This window comes from Vombatus ursinus, unplaced genomic scaffold (assembly GCF_900497805.2).
Source record: "Vombatus ursinus unplaced genomic scaffold, bare-nosed wombat genome assembly UNPS02014825.1, whole genome shotgun sequence".
Taxonomy (NCBI): domain Eukaryota; kingdom Metazoa; phylum Chordata; class Mammalia; order Diprotodontia; family Vombatidae; genus Vombatus; species Vombatus ursinus.
Window position 1 is genome coordinate 7,830,138 of NW_020954603.1, and position 15,401 is coordinate 7,845,538.

At 44.3% G+C, this 15,401-nt stretch overlaps 1 protein-coding gene and 1 non-coding gene across 2 annotated transcripts in view; one reads left to right on the plus strand and one right to left on the minus strand.

Annotated features, from left to right (window-relative positions):
* The first annotated feature begins 1,214 nt into the window (after nt 1-1,214).
* Nucleotides 1,215-1,347, plus strand: LOC114024961. Its single transcript, XR_003566983.1, has one exon. It is a non-coding gene; the product is annotated as a small nucleolar RNA SNORA17 (small nucleolar RNA).
* An 11,708-nt stretch (nt 1,348-13,055) lies between these two features.
* ARTN (artemin) overlaps nt 13,056-15,401 on the minus strand; it is a 6,232-nt gene continuing 3,886 nt past the window's right edge. The window contains exons 3-4 of the mRNA XM_027838177.1: nt 15,026-15,164; nt 13,056-14,857 (exon numbers count right to left, since the gene is read on the minus strand). Coding sequence (XP_027693978.1) covers nt 14,382-14,857; nt 15,026-15,164 — 615 coding nt within the window. The 3' untranslated portion in view covers nt 13,056-14,381. The remainder of the gene's footprint in view (nt 14,858-15,025; nt 15,165-15,401) is intronic.

Sequence of the window (15,401 nt, forward strand, 5' to 3'; positions counted from 1 at the left end):
AAAAGACCATAGCAATCTAGTATTTGATAAACCAAAAGATCCAAACTTTTGGGACAAGAACTTAGTTATTTGACAAAAATTGCTGGGGAAACAAGAAAGCAGTTTGGCAGAAACAAGGTATTGACCAACATGTCACTCCATATAACCAAGATAAGGTCAAAATTGATACATGATTTAGAAATAAAGGAGGTACAATAAGGAAATTAGGGGATCATGGAAATTTTTACCTGTCAGATCTATGCATAAGGGAAGAATTTATGACCAAACAAGAGACCAAGAGCATTACAGGATGTAAAATGGATAATTTTGATCACATTAAATTAAAAGGGTTTTGCACAAATAAAACCAATGCAGTCAAGATTAGAAGGAAAACAGAAAACTGGGGGGAAATTTTTTATGGCATGTTTTTCTGATAAAGGCCTCATTTCTCAAACACATAGAGAAATGAGTCAAATTCATAAGAAAATAAATCATATTCCCTAATTGATAAATACTCAAAGGATATGAACAAGCAGTTTTCATATAAAGAAATCAAAGCTATCTATTATTGTTCAGTCATTTCAGTTATGTCCCATTCTTCTTGACCCTATTTGGGGTTTTCTTGACAAAGATGCTGGAGTGGTTTGCCATTTCCTTCTCCAGCTCATTTTACAGATGAGGAATTTGAAGCAATCAGGGTTAAGTAACTTGCCCAGGGTCACACAACTAATAAGTGTCTGAGACTGGATTTGAACTCATGAAAATGAGTCTTCCTGACTCTAAGACCAGCACTCTATCCACTGAACCACTTAGCTGCTGCTAAACTATCCGTCGTCACATGACAAATCTAAATCACTATTGATTAGAGAAATGCAAATTAAAACAACTCTGAGGTACAATCTCACATCTATCACATTGGCTAATATGACTGAAAAGGAAAACAGCAAATATCGGAGGGGATATGGGAAAACTGGGACACTAATACACTATTGGTGGAGTTTTAAATTAATTCAACCATTCTGTAGAGCAATTTGGAATTATGCCCAAAGGGCTATAAAATTGTGCATCCTCTTTCACCCAGCAATACCACTACTAGATCTGTATCCCAAAAAGATTAAAAAGGAAAAAACCTCTATGTACAAAAATATTTAGAGCAGCTCATTTTGTAGTGGCAATGAATTGGAAATTGAGGGGATGCCCATCAGTTGGGGAATGACTGAACTAGATGTGGTGATGTTACCTCTAGAGGCATTACAATAGAGGCTACTGTGCCTCATTTGTGTCATTAGGTGGCAAAAAGAAAGAGACTGTGTCTATGCTCAGTGCTCCGACCCAGTGAGCACTCAGAATGATTAATAACCTGACACTTAATAAATATTTAGGCATTTTCTTATGTTTTATTGATCACTTGAACCCTTATACAACTTGGCTTTTCAACTCTTTCAGGTTTTCATTGTGTTAAAATTTTAACAAACTGCTTTCATGGCTTTTTTGGCAGGAAGAAATGAAAGAAACAAGCCAGACTGAGCAGATGTGCCTAAATGTGCAAAAGTGAAGCTCATGTGGATTTTGTTTAGGTTGGATTCCTTGCTGTTTGTCAGCATACCATCTATGGGATCAGTGCTTCAGATCTTGATGTAATAATGCCCTCAGACATAGACTACTAAATTCCAAACTTTTGAGGTAGCAGGGGCTGTGGAAACTTGGAACTTGAGCAGTGCATGCCACTGGGTAACTCAAAAGTAAAAGAATCTTTTGGAAGGATGGTCCTATAAGAAGTGTGGAAGGACTGGAAGAGGAAAGCTTTGTTCTACAAGTACTGTAAGGGATTTCCCAATACTTTTTGAAATGTCAATTATATTTGCCTTATGTTTAGCACACCATATTTAGATGGGCTTATGTGCCAGCTCAGTTTTCTGATTTCTTTTTTCCCACTTAAAATGTCTATATAATGTAAAGCTCCAACTGATCGGGGGAGCTGGCCACCCACTTTGGCTCTCTCCTCTGCTGGGGGCCTAATAAACTTTCTGAAACTTAAAAAAAGAAGGTGTGGTGATGATTGTGATGAAATACTATTGTGCTATAAGAAATGATGAGCAGAACGATTTCAGAAAAACCTGGAAAGACTTGCATGAACTGATACAAGGTGAAGTGAGCAGATCCAGGAGAACATTGTACATAGTAACAGCAATCTTGTATGATGAAGAATTGGGAATGACTTAGCTATTCTAAGCAATACAATGATCTAAAATGGTCCCGAAGGACTCATGATGCAAAATGTTATCCACCTCCAGAGAAAGAACTGGTGGAGTCTGAATGCAGATTGAAACAGACTTTTTAAAACTTTATTTTTCTTGGTGTTTTTTTTTGGGGGGGGTTGTGTTTTCTTTTACAACATGACTAACATGGAAATATGTTTTGCATGATTGACTGCAGTAGTATATCATATTAAATTGCTTGCCTTCTCAATGAGGGGGGAGGGGAAGGAGTGTGGGAGAGAATTTGGAACTCTAAATTTTAAAAAAACTAATGTTAAAAATGATTTTTACACATAATTAGAAAAAATAAAAGATTAAAATAAATGACTTACAACCAAAGACAATCTGGCAAAACTGAGTTTAATTTTACAGGGAGCAAAATGAACCTTTAATGGAAAAGATTTCTAAGCATTCCTGATGAAAATGCTAGAACTAAAATAGAAATGCAAGCACCAAGAGAAATATAGAAAAGTATGCATTTGGGTTTTTTTTTTTAAATCTAGGCAATGGGGTTGAGTGACTTGCCCAGGGTCACACGGCTAGTAAGTGTCATGTATCTGAAGCCGGATTTGAACTCAGGTCCTCCTGAATCCAGGGCTGGTGCTCTATTCACTGTACCACCTAGCTGCCCCCTGCATTTGTTTAATTGTAAGGGAATTTGTGGGGATGAATTATTTAGGGAGATAAGAAATAAATATCTTCTCAAAATTGTAATATTTTTAAGGGTCATAGATAAAGGTAAAATGACAGAGGGCTTATGGATAATTTTGTTCTGTCTTAATATTCTTGGAGGATAAAAATTAGAGGGATAGGAAACTATAGAAGGGAAGAAAGGAGGAGGAAGGAGAGGGAAGTCACTAGCACATAATAGAGGTGTATAAGATGAAGAGTATATAGTCATGGAGAAAGTGGTGTGAGGCAGAAAGTTAACATTTATTAAGCATCTACTATGTGCCTAGGGCTATGCTACATGCTTTACAAATATTATCTCATTTGATCCTCATAAGAACCCTTGGAGATAGGTGCTGTTATTCCCATTTTATAGTTGAGGAAACTGAGGCAGTAATTTGCCTAGGGTCACATAGTAAGTGTCTGAGACCATATTTCAATTCAGTTTTTCTTGACCCCAGGCCCAGTGTTCTAACCACTGTACCACCTAGATGGTGGACATCATCATTCCCCAATAGACAAATAGACAAAGTATATGAACAGGCAGTTTTCAAAGGAAGAAATCTAAGCTATTAACAACCATATAAAAATACTCTAAACCACTAAGAATTAAAGAAATGCAAATTAAAGGAATTTTAGGATTCTTCCTCTCACCCATCAGACGAAGGGCAAAGATAATCAAAGAGGAAAATGACAAATGCTGGAGCGACTGTGGGAAGACAGGCTTCTACTGCGTTGTTAGTGGAACTCTAAATTGGTCCAGCCATTCTGGAAAATAATCTTGAACTATTCCCCCAAATTAACTAAATTGTATATACCGTTTGATGCAGCTGTAACACGACTAAGCCAAATACTCCAAAGAAATTAAAGAATGTAGAAAAAGTATTTCTAGTTTCATAGTAGACAAAAACTGGAAATGAAGCGGGCATCCTCCTACTGGATAGTAAATTATGTACATGAATGTAATGGGTTTTTGTACAGAAAGAAACGATGAGATGAATAGCTTTTTCTTTTCTTTTTTCTTTTTTAAATTTATTTATTTTTAGTTTTCAACATTCACTTCCACAAGATTTTGAGTTCCACATTTTCTCCCCATCTCATCCCTCCCCCACACCAAGATGGCATGCATTCTGAATACCCCTTCCCTTAATCTCCCTCCCTTCTATCTCTCCCCCCCTTCTCTTATCCCCTTCCCCTTCAATTATCCTGTAGGTGAAATGAATAGTTTTAGGGGGAACTGAAAATACCTTCATAAACTGACACAGATTGAAGTTAGGAGAACACTTTATACAGTAAAAACACCATTATAGAGAAAAACAACTTCGAAAGACTTTAGAACCGTGATTAGTGCAACGATAAACCAAGAATCCAGAAGACTCAAGACCACACATGCTGCTCACCTCAAGCTAGAGAGGGGGATGAACTTGTGCAGGAGAGGCAGACATTTTTGGTCATGGTCAATGTGGGAGTTTGATTTGTGAGCCTTGGCAAGCGTGATGGGGGACTATATCAGTCTGCTGAGTTGGCATCATCCATGGGGAGGACACTTCAATAGCTGTTTCTGGGAAAATCACAAGGATAGGAGCACACATGGACACTCTGTAACTGTTTCTGCATTAGCCTACCACTACTTGGTTGGGAGGAGTCTTTATCTATCAGCTTGTATAGTCTTCAAAAGGACCTGAGGCAGCTCTGTTTGGGGGACTTTTGGTGACGTTTAGGAATCTGAGGAAGTGAGGTGACTCTAACAGCTTCCTATGAGAGAACCATTCCGTAGGGCCTCCCTCCCCCATGCCTGGTCTTTGGCCTTTTCTTCTGCTCTTTTCCATCCTAGGTGCAGGGAATGGAGTCTGATCTGGGCTGGGAGTGTGAGCCACACCATCTGGGAGTACAGGAATCCAGACTGGGTATATTAGCCAGACTATTCTTAACATCCTGAGGAACAAGGATGGAGGAGGGGAGGGAAGTGTGAGGGACAGATTATAAATGCATGTAAAAAAAAAACCCAAGTAAATTAATTTATTATTAAATTAAAATGATACATTTAGTTTTAAAAGGAAAATGCAGAAGGCATTTGTGAAATCATAAAATCCAATTAAATTACTTTAATAAAGTTTAAAAACACATAATACTAGAATAAATGAATAAAGCCTTTATTGAGCACTTCCTGTGTGCAAAGCACTCTGCTAAGTACTAATGATACAAATAGAAAAGCAGGACAGGCCTTGCTCACATTCTAATGGGGGAGACAGCATATGGAGAAGGCTGGAGAGTCAGACAGAAAGGTCCTTAGGGTGTAGCAGCAAGACAGATGTTAACACATCTTCTCTAATGAAGTTTCCACTGATAAAATCCTATAACTTTCTGATGGTTGAACCATTTGAGAGTGCCACAGGCTTCAGCAGGAAGAATTTTCCTTTCTGGGTCTTCAGTAGCTGTGGCTGCCATATCTGCATAAATATAATAAAAGAATATATAACAAAACATCTCAGACTCCTTTCCTGCTCCTAGTCTAATCATTTTAGAATCCAAACTGCCAGGCTAGGAAAGCACCAGATAGAGCTAAGCCAATGGGTAACTCCCACAACATCTCCTGCTACTGCCCCCTTCTCTCTACTTCCAGGGCCCTCATCACTTGTCACCTGGTCTATTTCAAAGGTTTCCTAATTGGTTGCCCCACCTCAAGTCTCTCTCTCCACCCCAATCTCTCTTTCAATTAAAGCAACCAAAGTGATTTTCCCAAAATGCAGCTGGGTCTGACCATGTCAACCTCCCTTCTCAAGAAGTCCCAGTGGTTTCCAATGATCTCCATGGTCAAATACAAAGCCCTCTGTTGGGCACTTAAAGCCCACCACAACCTGGCCCCTTCCTACCTTTCCAGTCTGCTTATATCCCATTCTCTTCCACCCACCCTGATTCAGCTACAGTGGCCCCTCTTGCCATCCCCAACACACTCTGTTTCTGGACTCTGTGCCTTTGGCCTTTGCACTGACTGTGCCCCATGCCTGTAATGCTCTCTCTCCTTGTTTCTGCTCCTCAGTCTCTCTGGCTTTCTTTAAGACTCAGCTCAAATTCTACCCAGTACAGGAGGCTGGTTCATCAGTTGCTAGTGCTTTTTCTTCTAAGATTGCCTTTCATCTGCTCCGTGTGCTCCTTGGGAGCAGAGACCAGTATTGGTGTATTTCTTTGTATCTCTAGCCCTTAGCACAGTGGCTGGCACATGGTATGTACTTAATCAGTGCTTCTTGTCCATTCTTGCATACCTAGTAACAGTGAGAGTCAGGATTCGAAGTGAGGTCTCTTCTGAATCTAAGGCTAGCAGTCTTTCCACTACGCTACATTGCCTCTGACTTGTGGAATGGGATGCCCCAGGTGCTAGTGAGCCTTTCACCACTGGAATCATTTGAGTAGAGGCTGCATGCTCCATTGCTGGGGCTGAGCTAGGTGGAATGAGCTTCAGAGGGGGAGAAGTTGCTGAGAGAGACAAGGGTCTGAAACCCACAGGAAGGATTGGAATCTATCTCCTCTCTGTTGGCCCAATGCTTCTGGAGGTAGGAGAGAAGGTGCATACAATACTAGGGAGCATGGCCAAGTATCCATACAGGTCTGGAGCATGAGATCTTGGCTGGAGATGCATTTGTTGATGCTGCCTTATTCCACCAACCCTTGCTATGACTCTCAGGCCAGACATTGCTAATCACAAAAAACATTATTCTTGCAATCCACTACACTATGGCTTCACTCAGAACCCTTGATTCCTTTTTAGGCTGCCCAGGACCAGTTCCTGGCCACCTCTCCCTGCTCCTTCCTACCTATCCATGGCAACCCCATATCTCTGGTGCCCCTATATCCTTTCATTGTGTCCTCTGGAAACCCTTTTCTATTGTTAACAAATTGCCCTTTATCTTAGACATATGCTCTCCTCCCTCAAATGATTTTGTATTTATTTATAATAATGCATATCTATATCCCTTGCCCATAGAACATAAACTCCTTGAAGGCAGGAACTATTTCTTTCTCCTTTTTTGTATCTTCAGTATCCAGTACAGTGCCTGTCATACAGTATGTGTCCATAAATACTTGTTAAATTGAAGTGAAATAACTGAAGACTTGGAAACAAAGCAGATGCCCATAAATTGGGGAATCGGCAAAGAAATTGTGGTACATGAATATAATAGAATATTATTGTGCTCGAAGAAATGATGTGTGTCTTCTAGGTCTGTATCCCAAAGAGATCATAACATTGGGAAAAGGATCCACATGTACAAAAATATTTGTAGCAGCTCCTTCTGTGGTGGCAAGAAATTAGAAATTGAGGGAATGCCCATCAACTGGGGAATGGCTGAACAAGTTGTGGTATATGAATGTAATGGAATACTATTGTGCTATAAGAAATGATGAGCAAGCAGACTTCAGGAAAACATGGAAAGATTTATACGAACTGATGCTGACTGAAGTGAGCAGAATCAGGAGAATATTGTACACAGTACATTGTGCGATGACTAACTTTGATAGACTTGGCTCTTCTCGGCAATGCAAGGATCTAAGACATCTCCAGAAGTCTCAAGATGGAAAATGCTATCCACATCCAAGAAAGAACTATGGAGTTTGAATGCAGACTGAAGCATACTATTTGCTCTTTTTTTTCTTCTGTTTTGTTTTGTTTCTTCTTTCTTGCGGTTCCTCCCATTAGTTCTAATTCTTCTTTACAACATGACTAAAGTGAAAATATGTTTAATAGGAATGTATATGTAGAGCCTATATCAGACTGCATGCCGTCTTAGGGAGGGAGGTGGGGAGGGAAGGGGAGAAAAATTTAAAACTCAAAGCTTATGGAAGTGAATGTGGAAAACTAAAACTAAATTAATTTTAAAAAAAGAGAAATGATGTGTGATGAATACAAAGAAGCACGAAGAGATTTCCATGAATGGATACAGAAAGAAGTGAGCAAACCCAAGAAAACAAGATACACAGTAATTACAATGTAAATAGAAAGAGCAACCATGTTTCAAAAAAAAAATCAAGAGAAAATGTAACAAAATTACAAAGCTCAAGTAAGAGTTGAGTCTTACTATGAGAAGACATTCTCAATCCACCCTTCATGAAGGTGGAAGGTCCGCAGGTGTTACACATGGCACATAGTTTCAAACTTTTTTAACTTGTTGATAAGTTATGCTGATTTTTTTCCTCTCTAAAAACACCCTATTTGTTATACAGGATGGATGGATTCCTGGGAGGGGGAGAAGGTGGAATGTTTGGGGTAACTATGATGATGTAAGAAACAGAAGCTGTCAAGAAAAATTTATTTTTTAGAAAGAAAACAAATAGCTGGGTTCTTGATGGCACACTGGAGGGGTGGGAGGTGCTCAGCAGATAGGGACTATGAATCCCAGGGAATAGCAGAGTAGGAGATGGTCATTCTGCCCTTCCTGGGTTTTCAGAAGGACCAAGTGATCAGAAGAGGAGAGGTGATGGCACTGATCAGGAGGGATTGGGGTAGGGAAGAAACCTGTAATTTCATTGACATAGGAAACTTCCACGTGAGGAACTCCCTCTACCAAAGCAGGTTGGCAACTTTTCTGCAATTTATAGTCTTTGAGAGTTGCCCTTGGCACCGAGGATTTAATTGATCAGCTCCGGGTCACACTGTCCATAGGCTCAACTTGAACCTAAGTCTTCTTGGCTTTGGGCTGGCTTACTAGGTCATGCTGTTTCTCCTCACATAAACAAGACTGGGGGGTGCAGGCGGACCTTCGCTCCATCATGGTCCTTCAGGGAGGCTGTGGTCAGGAGGCAGCACCTGGACATCTCACTTCAGCATTTCTCTCTCCTGTGGTCACAGTGGGGCCAAGCAAGGGCAAGGATGGTGCATGTTCTCTCCTTTATAGTCTGGCCCCCACCTCCCTGATGGGGAGGGGGCCTAGTGGCTGAAGGGAAGAGGAGAGAGCCTTCTAGTATGAAGACCTCTGACCCCAGTTCCTGGGGCAAGTGATAGGGAAGACCATACTGCTCCTCATCTTCTGTATGCTGCACAAAAACTGCATGTTCCCTCCTCCAGACCTTTGCCTTACTGTGCCTGCTGTCCCCTATGCCTGGAACGCTCTCCCTTCTCATCTCTACCTCCTGACTTTTTTGAAGTCTCAGCTAAAATCCCACCTTCTCTGCAAGAAGTTTTTTTCAGTCCTCCTTAATCTTAGTACCTTTCCTCTGAGACTATTACCAATTAATCTACAAATGCTGGCTTCAGGAATTCTTATATCTTGTCCTATTTTGGAGTTACTTTGAGCACACCTATGCCATTACATCAAATTTTTGTTTGTGTTCCCTCCCTGCAGTGTGTGTGTGTGTGTGTGTGTGTGTGTGTATGGAGAGAGAGACAGAGAGAGAGATGGAGGGAGAGAGAATGGGAAAGAAAGAGAGAGAGAGAGACAGAGATAGAGACAGAGAGAGACAGAAAGACAGAGAGACAGAGAGAAAGGAGAGAGAGAGAGAGAAGGAGGAGGGAGGGAAGAGAGAAAGAGAGATGATGGGAAGGAGGGAAGGAGAGACAGAGAGAGATTGTATTTGCATGTTGTCTTTCCCATTAGATTGTGAGCTCCTTGAGATCAGGAACTATCTTTTGTGTTTCTTTGTTACCCAAGCACTTAGCACAATGCCTGACATATAGTAGATGCTTAGTAAATGCTCCTTAAAGACTTGAAATGACTTTCCCATCCTCCTAGAATTCCTATAAAGGCCAACTTCAGTGCCACCTCTTCTAGGCGGCCTTCTTATTCAGGTCATCCCGGAGTCCTTTGCCCTTCTGGGAGCCCCTTATACCCTGTTGGGTTTCAGGGAGACTGATGGCTTCTGACCCCTTGCCAAGGCTGCAAGCCCTGTCTTGGCATCTCTCTGACAGTGAGCCCTTTGCTCTTATGGAGAGCAGGGTGGAGCAGCGGGCAACACTCCTCAAGAGGAAGAGGAGTCCGAGATGGCGACGGGCTCCCTCTGAGGTCAGAGAGGAGCAGAGAGGGATGTAACAAGCATCCGTAACTAGTTCTACCATTCTCTCCTGGTGTCCTTCTCTTTTGGTTTCATAGGCTCCTTTGCTGGATCTTCATCCAGGTCACCAGCTGACTCCCCCAGTGCTCTATCTTCTCCTTGAGAATGATTATTTCTCTCTTATATTAATAGCTAATTATTGGATCAGGACCAAGGTTTTCTCCTTTTCTTCTTCCTCATCCAGAAATCAACCAGTGTGGGAAATCTTGCTCAAAGACTTACCCAGGCTAAGATCTAATAAGACAATAAAAGAAATTCTAAGTTTAGGCTAATGGCTGGATCCCTGCTCACTGTGTTTACTCAGACAGATCTTGGAAAATATGGATTCTCCCTTTTGTCAGGTAGGTGATATGGAAACTGATAAGTCTCTTTGACCAAGACTTGGGTGATCCCAGACATGTACCCCAAGATCTTCATTGTAGTGTAGTCCACCTTCCATTATAATATTCATTCTCTCATTGACTGTTAACTAGTCAGAGTTGATTGCCACCCTTAGAACACCTGCTCTTCCAAGGGCATATAAACTGTGAGTCCACCATGAAGGGTCTTTGGCATTCCATAGTGCCACTTACCTTTTATTAAAATGCTGGCATTATTTATAAAATGGTTAAATTATCTGAAATTATGTCTCTCAAACTTTTAACATGCCACATCTTCCTCTAGGCTATCTTGCTTGGTGATGTCATCAGCTCCCACGGGCTCAGCCATCATCTCTATGATGGTGATTCTGAAAGCTATTTATCCAGTCTTAATCCCTCTCCTGACTTTCAGTCTCAAATTTCCTATTTCCTATTAGTCATCAAAAAGATTGCATGTCCAGTAACTCAACGAGGACAAACCTGAACTCATTATCTTTCTCCCTAAAGCCTCCCGCACCTCCTAACTTCCCTGTTACTGTTAAGCAACATCTTCCCTGTCACCCAGGCTTGCAACTAAGTTTCAGCCTTAACTCTTCAGTCTCTCTCATCCCCCACATCTAACCTGTTGCCAAATCCTGTCAATTTTATCTTTGTAACATCTCTCCTGTATACCCCTTCTTTTTGCTCTGAGATTGCCCCCACCCTAGTGCAGATCCTCATCACCTCATGCCTGGACTATTGCACGAACTGCTGCTGGGTCGGCCTGCCTCAAATCTCTCCTACTCCAATCCATCTTCCCTTCAGCTGTCCAATTGCTCTTTCTAAGGTGCAAGTCTGACCATATCATTCTTCCTAAGCAAACTCGGGTGGCCCTCTATCACTTTCAGGATCAAATACAAAATCCTCTGTTTGTCCTTTAGAGTCCTTCATAACCTGGCCTCTTTCTTACCAATTTTCTTAGACCTTAATCCTCCCATCCACCCCTACATCCCCACATGTATATACTCTATGATCCAGTGACACTGGCCTCTTTACCATTCCTCAAACTAGACACTGCATCTCCCAACTCCAGGCATTTGCACTGGCTGTGTTCCCTGTCTGGAATGCCCTCCCTTCCTATCTCCATGTCCCAGCTTCTCTGGCTTTCTTCAAGTCCCAGGTACTTTCTACAGGAAGCCTTTTCTGATCTACTCTCTCCCACCCCCTTCTCCTCCCCTGCTAGTACTACTGTCTATGTATCTAAAGACAGGTCTACTGTTTATGTATCAGCAGTTACCAGTTACAATGGATAAATCTCCAAGCTTGGAGTCAGGAAGACCTGAGTTCAAATGTGGCCTCAGCTACTTACTAGCTATATGACCTTGGGCAAGTCACTTGACCTCTGTTTACTTCAATTTCCTCAGTTATAAAATGGGGATAATTATAGCACCTACCTCCTAGTATTGTTGTAAGGATCACATGAGATAATTGTAGAGTGCTTAACATAGTGCCTGGCACATGGTAAAAGCTATACAAATAGAAAGTAATATAACTATAGATACATATAGCTACTATATATGTGTGTGTGTATATGTATACACACACATATATAGTAGCTATATATTATTACTATGTATACCAATATAACAAATAGTAATAGCTATATAAATGTTAGTGATTATCTTGTATGCACACAGTTAGCTGTTCACCTGATCTCTCCTCTTATTAGAATGAACTCCTGGAGTGCAGGGATTGTTTTTTGCCTTCCTTTGTATCCTCAGAGTTTAGAATGGTGTCTGGCACACAGTAGATATTTAATAAATGCTTTTCGATGATGATGGATCCAGAATTTCAGCACCGATTTCCATCAGGCTGCCTGTACCTTCCTGTTCGCCTTGCCCAGCCTGCATTTTTCTGCCCAGATAGCTGACACTTTGTTGTAAACCCAAAGCCTGAGGTCTCCCCTGAAGGGGAGAGGGGAAAGATGGGGGCTGGTGGAAGTTCTTGGGAGGCAAGATGCACTGTGGGCTTTTAGCAGAAAAGAATAGGACAGCTGAGTAGCAGGCATAACCAGGCTCCCAGCCACCGTGGGGCAGCATGAATCTGTGGCAGGCCAAATCTTCAGGGTTTGGGGGGAAGGGGACGCAGCAGAGCGGGGGTCTGTTGGGCAAGAGGGGCTGTTGTCAGTCAGCTTCTGACAGTGACCTCACCCTTGGCCAACCCTTGGGTTGGCAATAAGAAGGGCATCCCAGGGAAGGCCTCCAATCATCTCCTTTCCCAACCCCAAGACTTCCCCAGAGACTTGCTGTCCACATAAGTGAAGGAGGATGAAAGAGGGATCCAGCCCCTATAGTTCCTGGATCTCCAGGGATACCTAGTTCCCATGTGCACTTCCCAGGAGGTTGGAAGGACCCTACTGGAGGGAAGAGAGAAAGGTCCCAGTTGCTGGGAAGAGACCTGGGAACAGAGAACAAAGCAGGAGTGAATTAGGAGGCTCTAACTCCAAATACACAGGCCTTTATTCTGTATGATCCCAAGACTCAGGGACCTCAGAGAGTTCAATCCTACCATCCTACAGATGAGGAAACAGAGAGGGAAAAGGCCCAACCCACAGGTAGCAAACGGCAGGACCAGAACTTGAATCCACAGCTTCTGACCTCATATCAAGGGCTTTTCCCTAAACCTTGATGCCTCAAATCAAATCCTTTCACAACGTGACAGCTGATCTGACTCTCCCCCCCCCACCCGCCCCAGATCTTCTTTTCTCCAGGCTAAATATGCCCAATTCCTTCAATGACTCCTCAGGTGCCATGGATTCCAGGCGCTTCTCCATTCTGATCACGCTCCTCTAGCTCTTCAGCTTATTGGTGTCCTTCTTAAACATGGTACCCAGTGACTGGACTTTTGGGGATGTTACTGGGAGGTCCTCACTCAGGTACAGATTTGTTTGATTTGGGCCTTCTGTGGTCCCTTCTAGCTTTGGCCATCTATGGCCTTGGGCTTAAGTTGGGGGAAGGAGAAGCCAGAACAGAGCTGCCCATCTGCGGTTAGACTGGGGGATTGATTCCTGGCAGGAAGGTGGACAGACTATGCCTGTTTCAGGGTCTAGGAGTCTGGAGTGGGGAGGCTCAGTAACTGGCCTGAGGTGGATGGGGCTCTGGCCCCTCCCTCATGGCTGTTGGGAGTGGACCTGCCCTCACATTACTGCCCTTTTGCCAGTCATCTTCAGTTGGCTAGAGAGGCTGCTTCTTAGCAGGAATGGGTATCTCAGTCATTGGCATGAACTGGATGGAGCGCCCATCCATCCCTGATGGATGAGTATGTGTGGGCATTTTCTGGCCCCAGCTGTCAGAGTACACAAGACAACAGGCCACAGCAGCAACATTGGTTCATTTGGGGGCACCTTCCTCTGACGCTTTCCAGATTACAAAGTGAGGCCGCCTCTCAGCGGCCCTGGAAGGTCAGCAGTACTATGGACAGTTACTCCCATTGTGCAGAGGAGGACTCCTGTTGGCTCAGAGAGGGAGAGGGATTTGGTTATGGTCGTGGCTAGGAGGGGGCAGGAACTTGGCCTCCCAACCCTGTATTCTTTCCTGTCCCCTCCCCACTCACCCACTGACTGTGGCTGGTGCTCAGCTACAGTGGAGTGGGGAGCTCCAATGGGGCACTACGCAACGCCTAGAGGCTGGCTCCCATGCCAATGGGGATCAGGGCAGATCTTATCCCATCCCAGAACTCCTGGACCTTCCTGAGCCAGTGGCCCTCCCTCAGGGCATAAATAAATAACTTATGTAATAAATAGCTGCCCCAGGTGCCTAGGGCCTGGCTCTACTCAGCCTTAGGTGTGGCCCAGGGTCACAAGTAATGCCTTTCCCCAGGCTCCTCTGGCACTCTGTGGTTGCCCTTCCAAAGGCCTGAGGGCTTGGCCCCTGGCAGCTGTCCCTCTCTTCTGCTCCCAGGGTCCAGCAGGCCTTTTGGAGGGCTTCTCCACTGGCTGCCTGCCCAGCTGTCCTACCCAGCTGGCAGGTGGGTAGGTCAAGGCCCAGGGAGGTGGGCTGCTAATGGCTTTGGGCTCTAGGAGAGGGGCCATTGGCCCTCAGCCTAGGCACCCACAAGCAGCAGCAGAGAGGCTGTCCACTGTCCTCCAGGTGTTGCTGACGTCCATGAAGGAGACGGCTTTGTAGGCTGTGGGCCGGCAGCAGGGATGGCTAAGCACCCGCACAGAGCCTCTCCCGGACTGGGCAGGGAGGCGTAGACGGCCAGAGCGCAGCAGGTGTGCCAAGCTGATGTCATGGTTGGAGCGGACCTTTGGGCAGGCCCCGCTGCAGTACTGGAATCGGATCAGCTCATCAGAGTCATGGCCCAGGCCCAGCTCATGCACCTTCACCAGTTCTGTGCGCAGGTGGCAATCTAGCTTTGCCCTCCTATGGCCTTGGCTCTGATTCTGGCCTCGGCCTCTTTCCCGTTGGCTGGGCTTGACCTGGGCCTGGACCTGGCCCTGTAGCAGGGGTGACAGCACTGGCTTTGGCCCTCGACCTCCTCTCAGGGGCTTGGGGGTGCTTGGGATTGTCTCTGAAAGAGAGGAACAGAGTCCTTGGTGGGAACCCACACCAGACTCCTCCCAACCCCACCCCCAAGCTTTCATCTCTTTTGGACCCCAGGAACCTGCAAAGGAATCTGGTAAGTCCTGTTATTCCCCTCTTTCCCCTTTCCATGCTTCTACCCCTAGAATTCACTTACCGGGCAGGACCTGGGCACCAGGTTTAAGGGTTCCAATGAGGGGCACCCTAGGGCCAGGGCTGCAGAGGGCCAGGGGCAGCATCAGTATCAGCATTAGCATGAGGAGGGCCCCTAGGACTGGGCTCAGACATAGGGGTGCCTACAGGAGGGAGGGAGGAGATGTAAGTGTGTAGGGGACAGGGGGGACAGGGTCATAGCTAGGAGCCTTCCCCATTAGCTGAAGCCCCATCTCCAAGCACAAATTGCCTTGTGCCTCCCTAGCTTCCCCTCCTGCCAGCTCCTCCAGAGCCCCTCCAGAAGTTCTGCCCATCCAAGGCTTTTCCAAGCTGGCTCTACCCCTCTCCATTTTCCCCACTCATTCTCTTTTTTCTGGTCC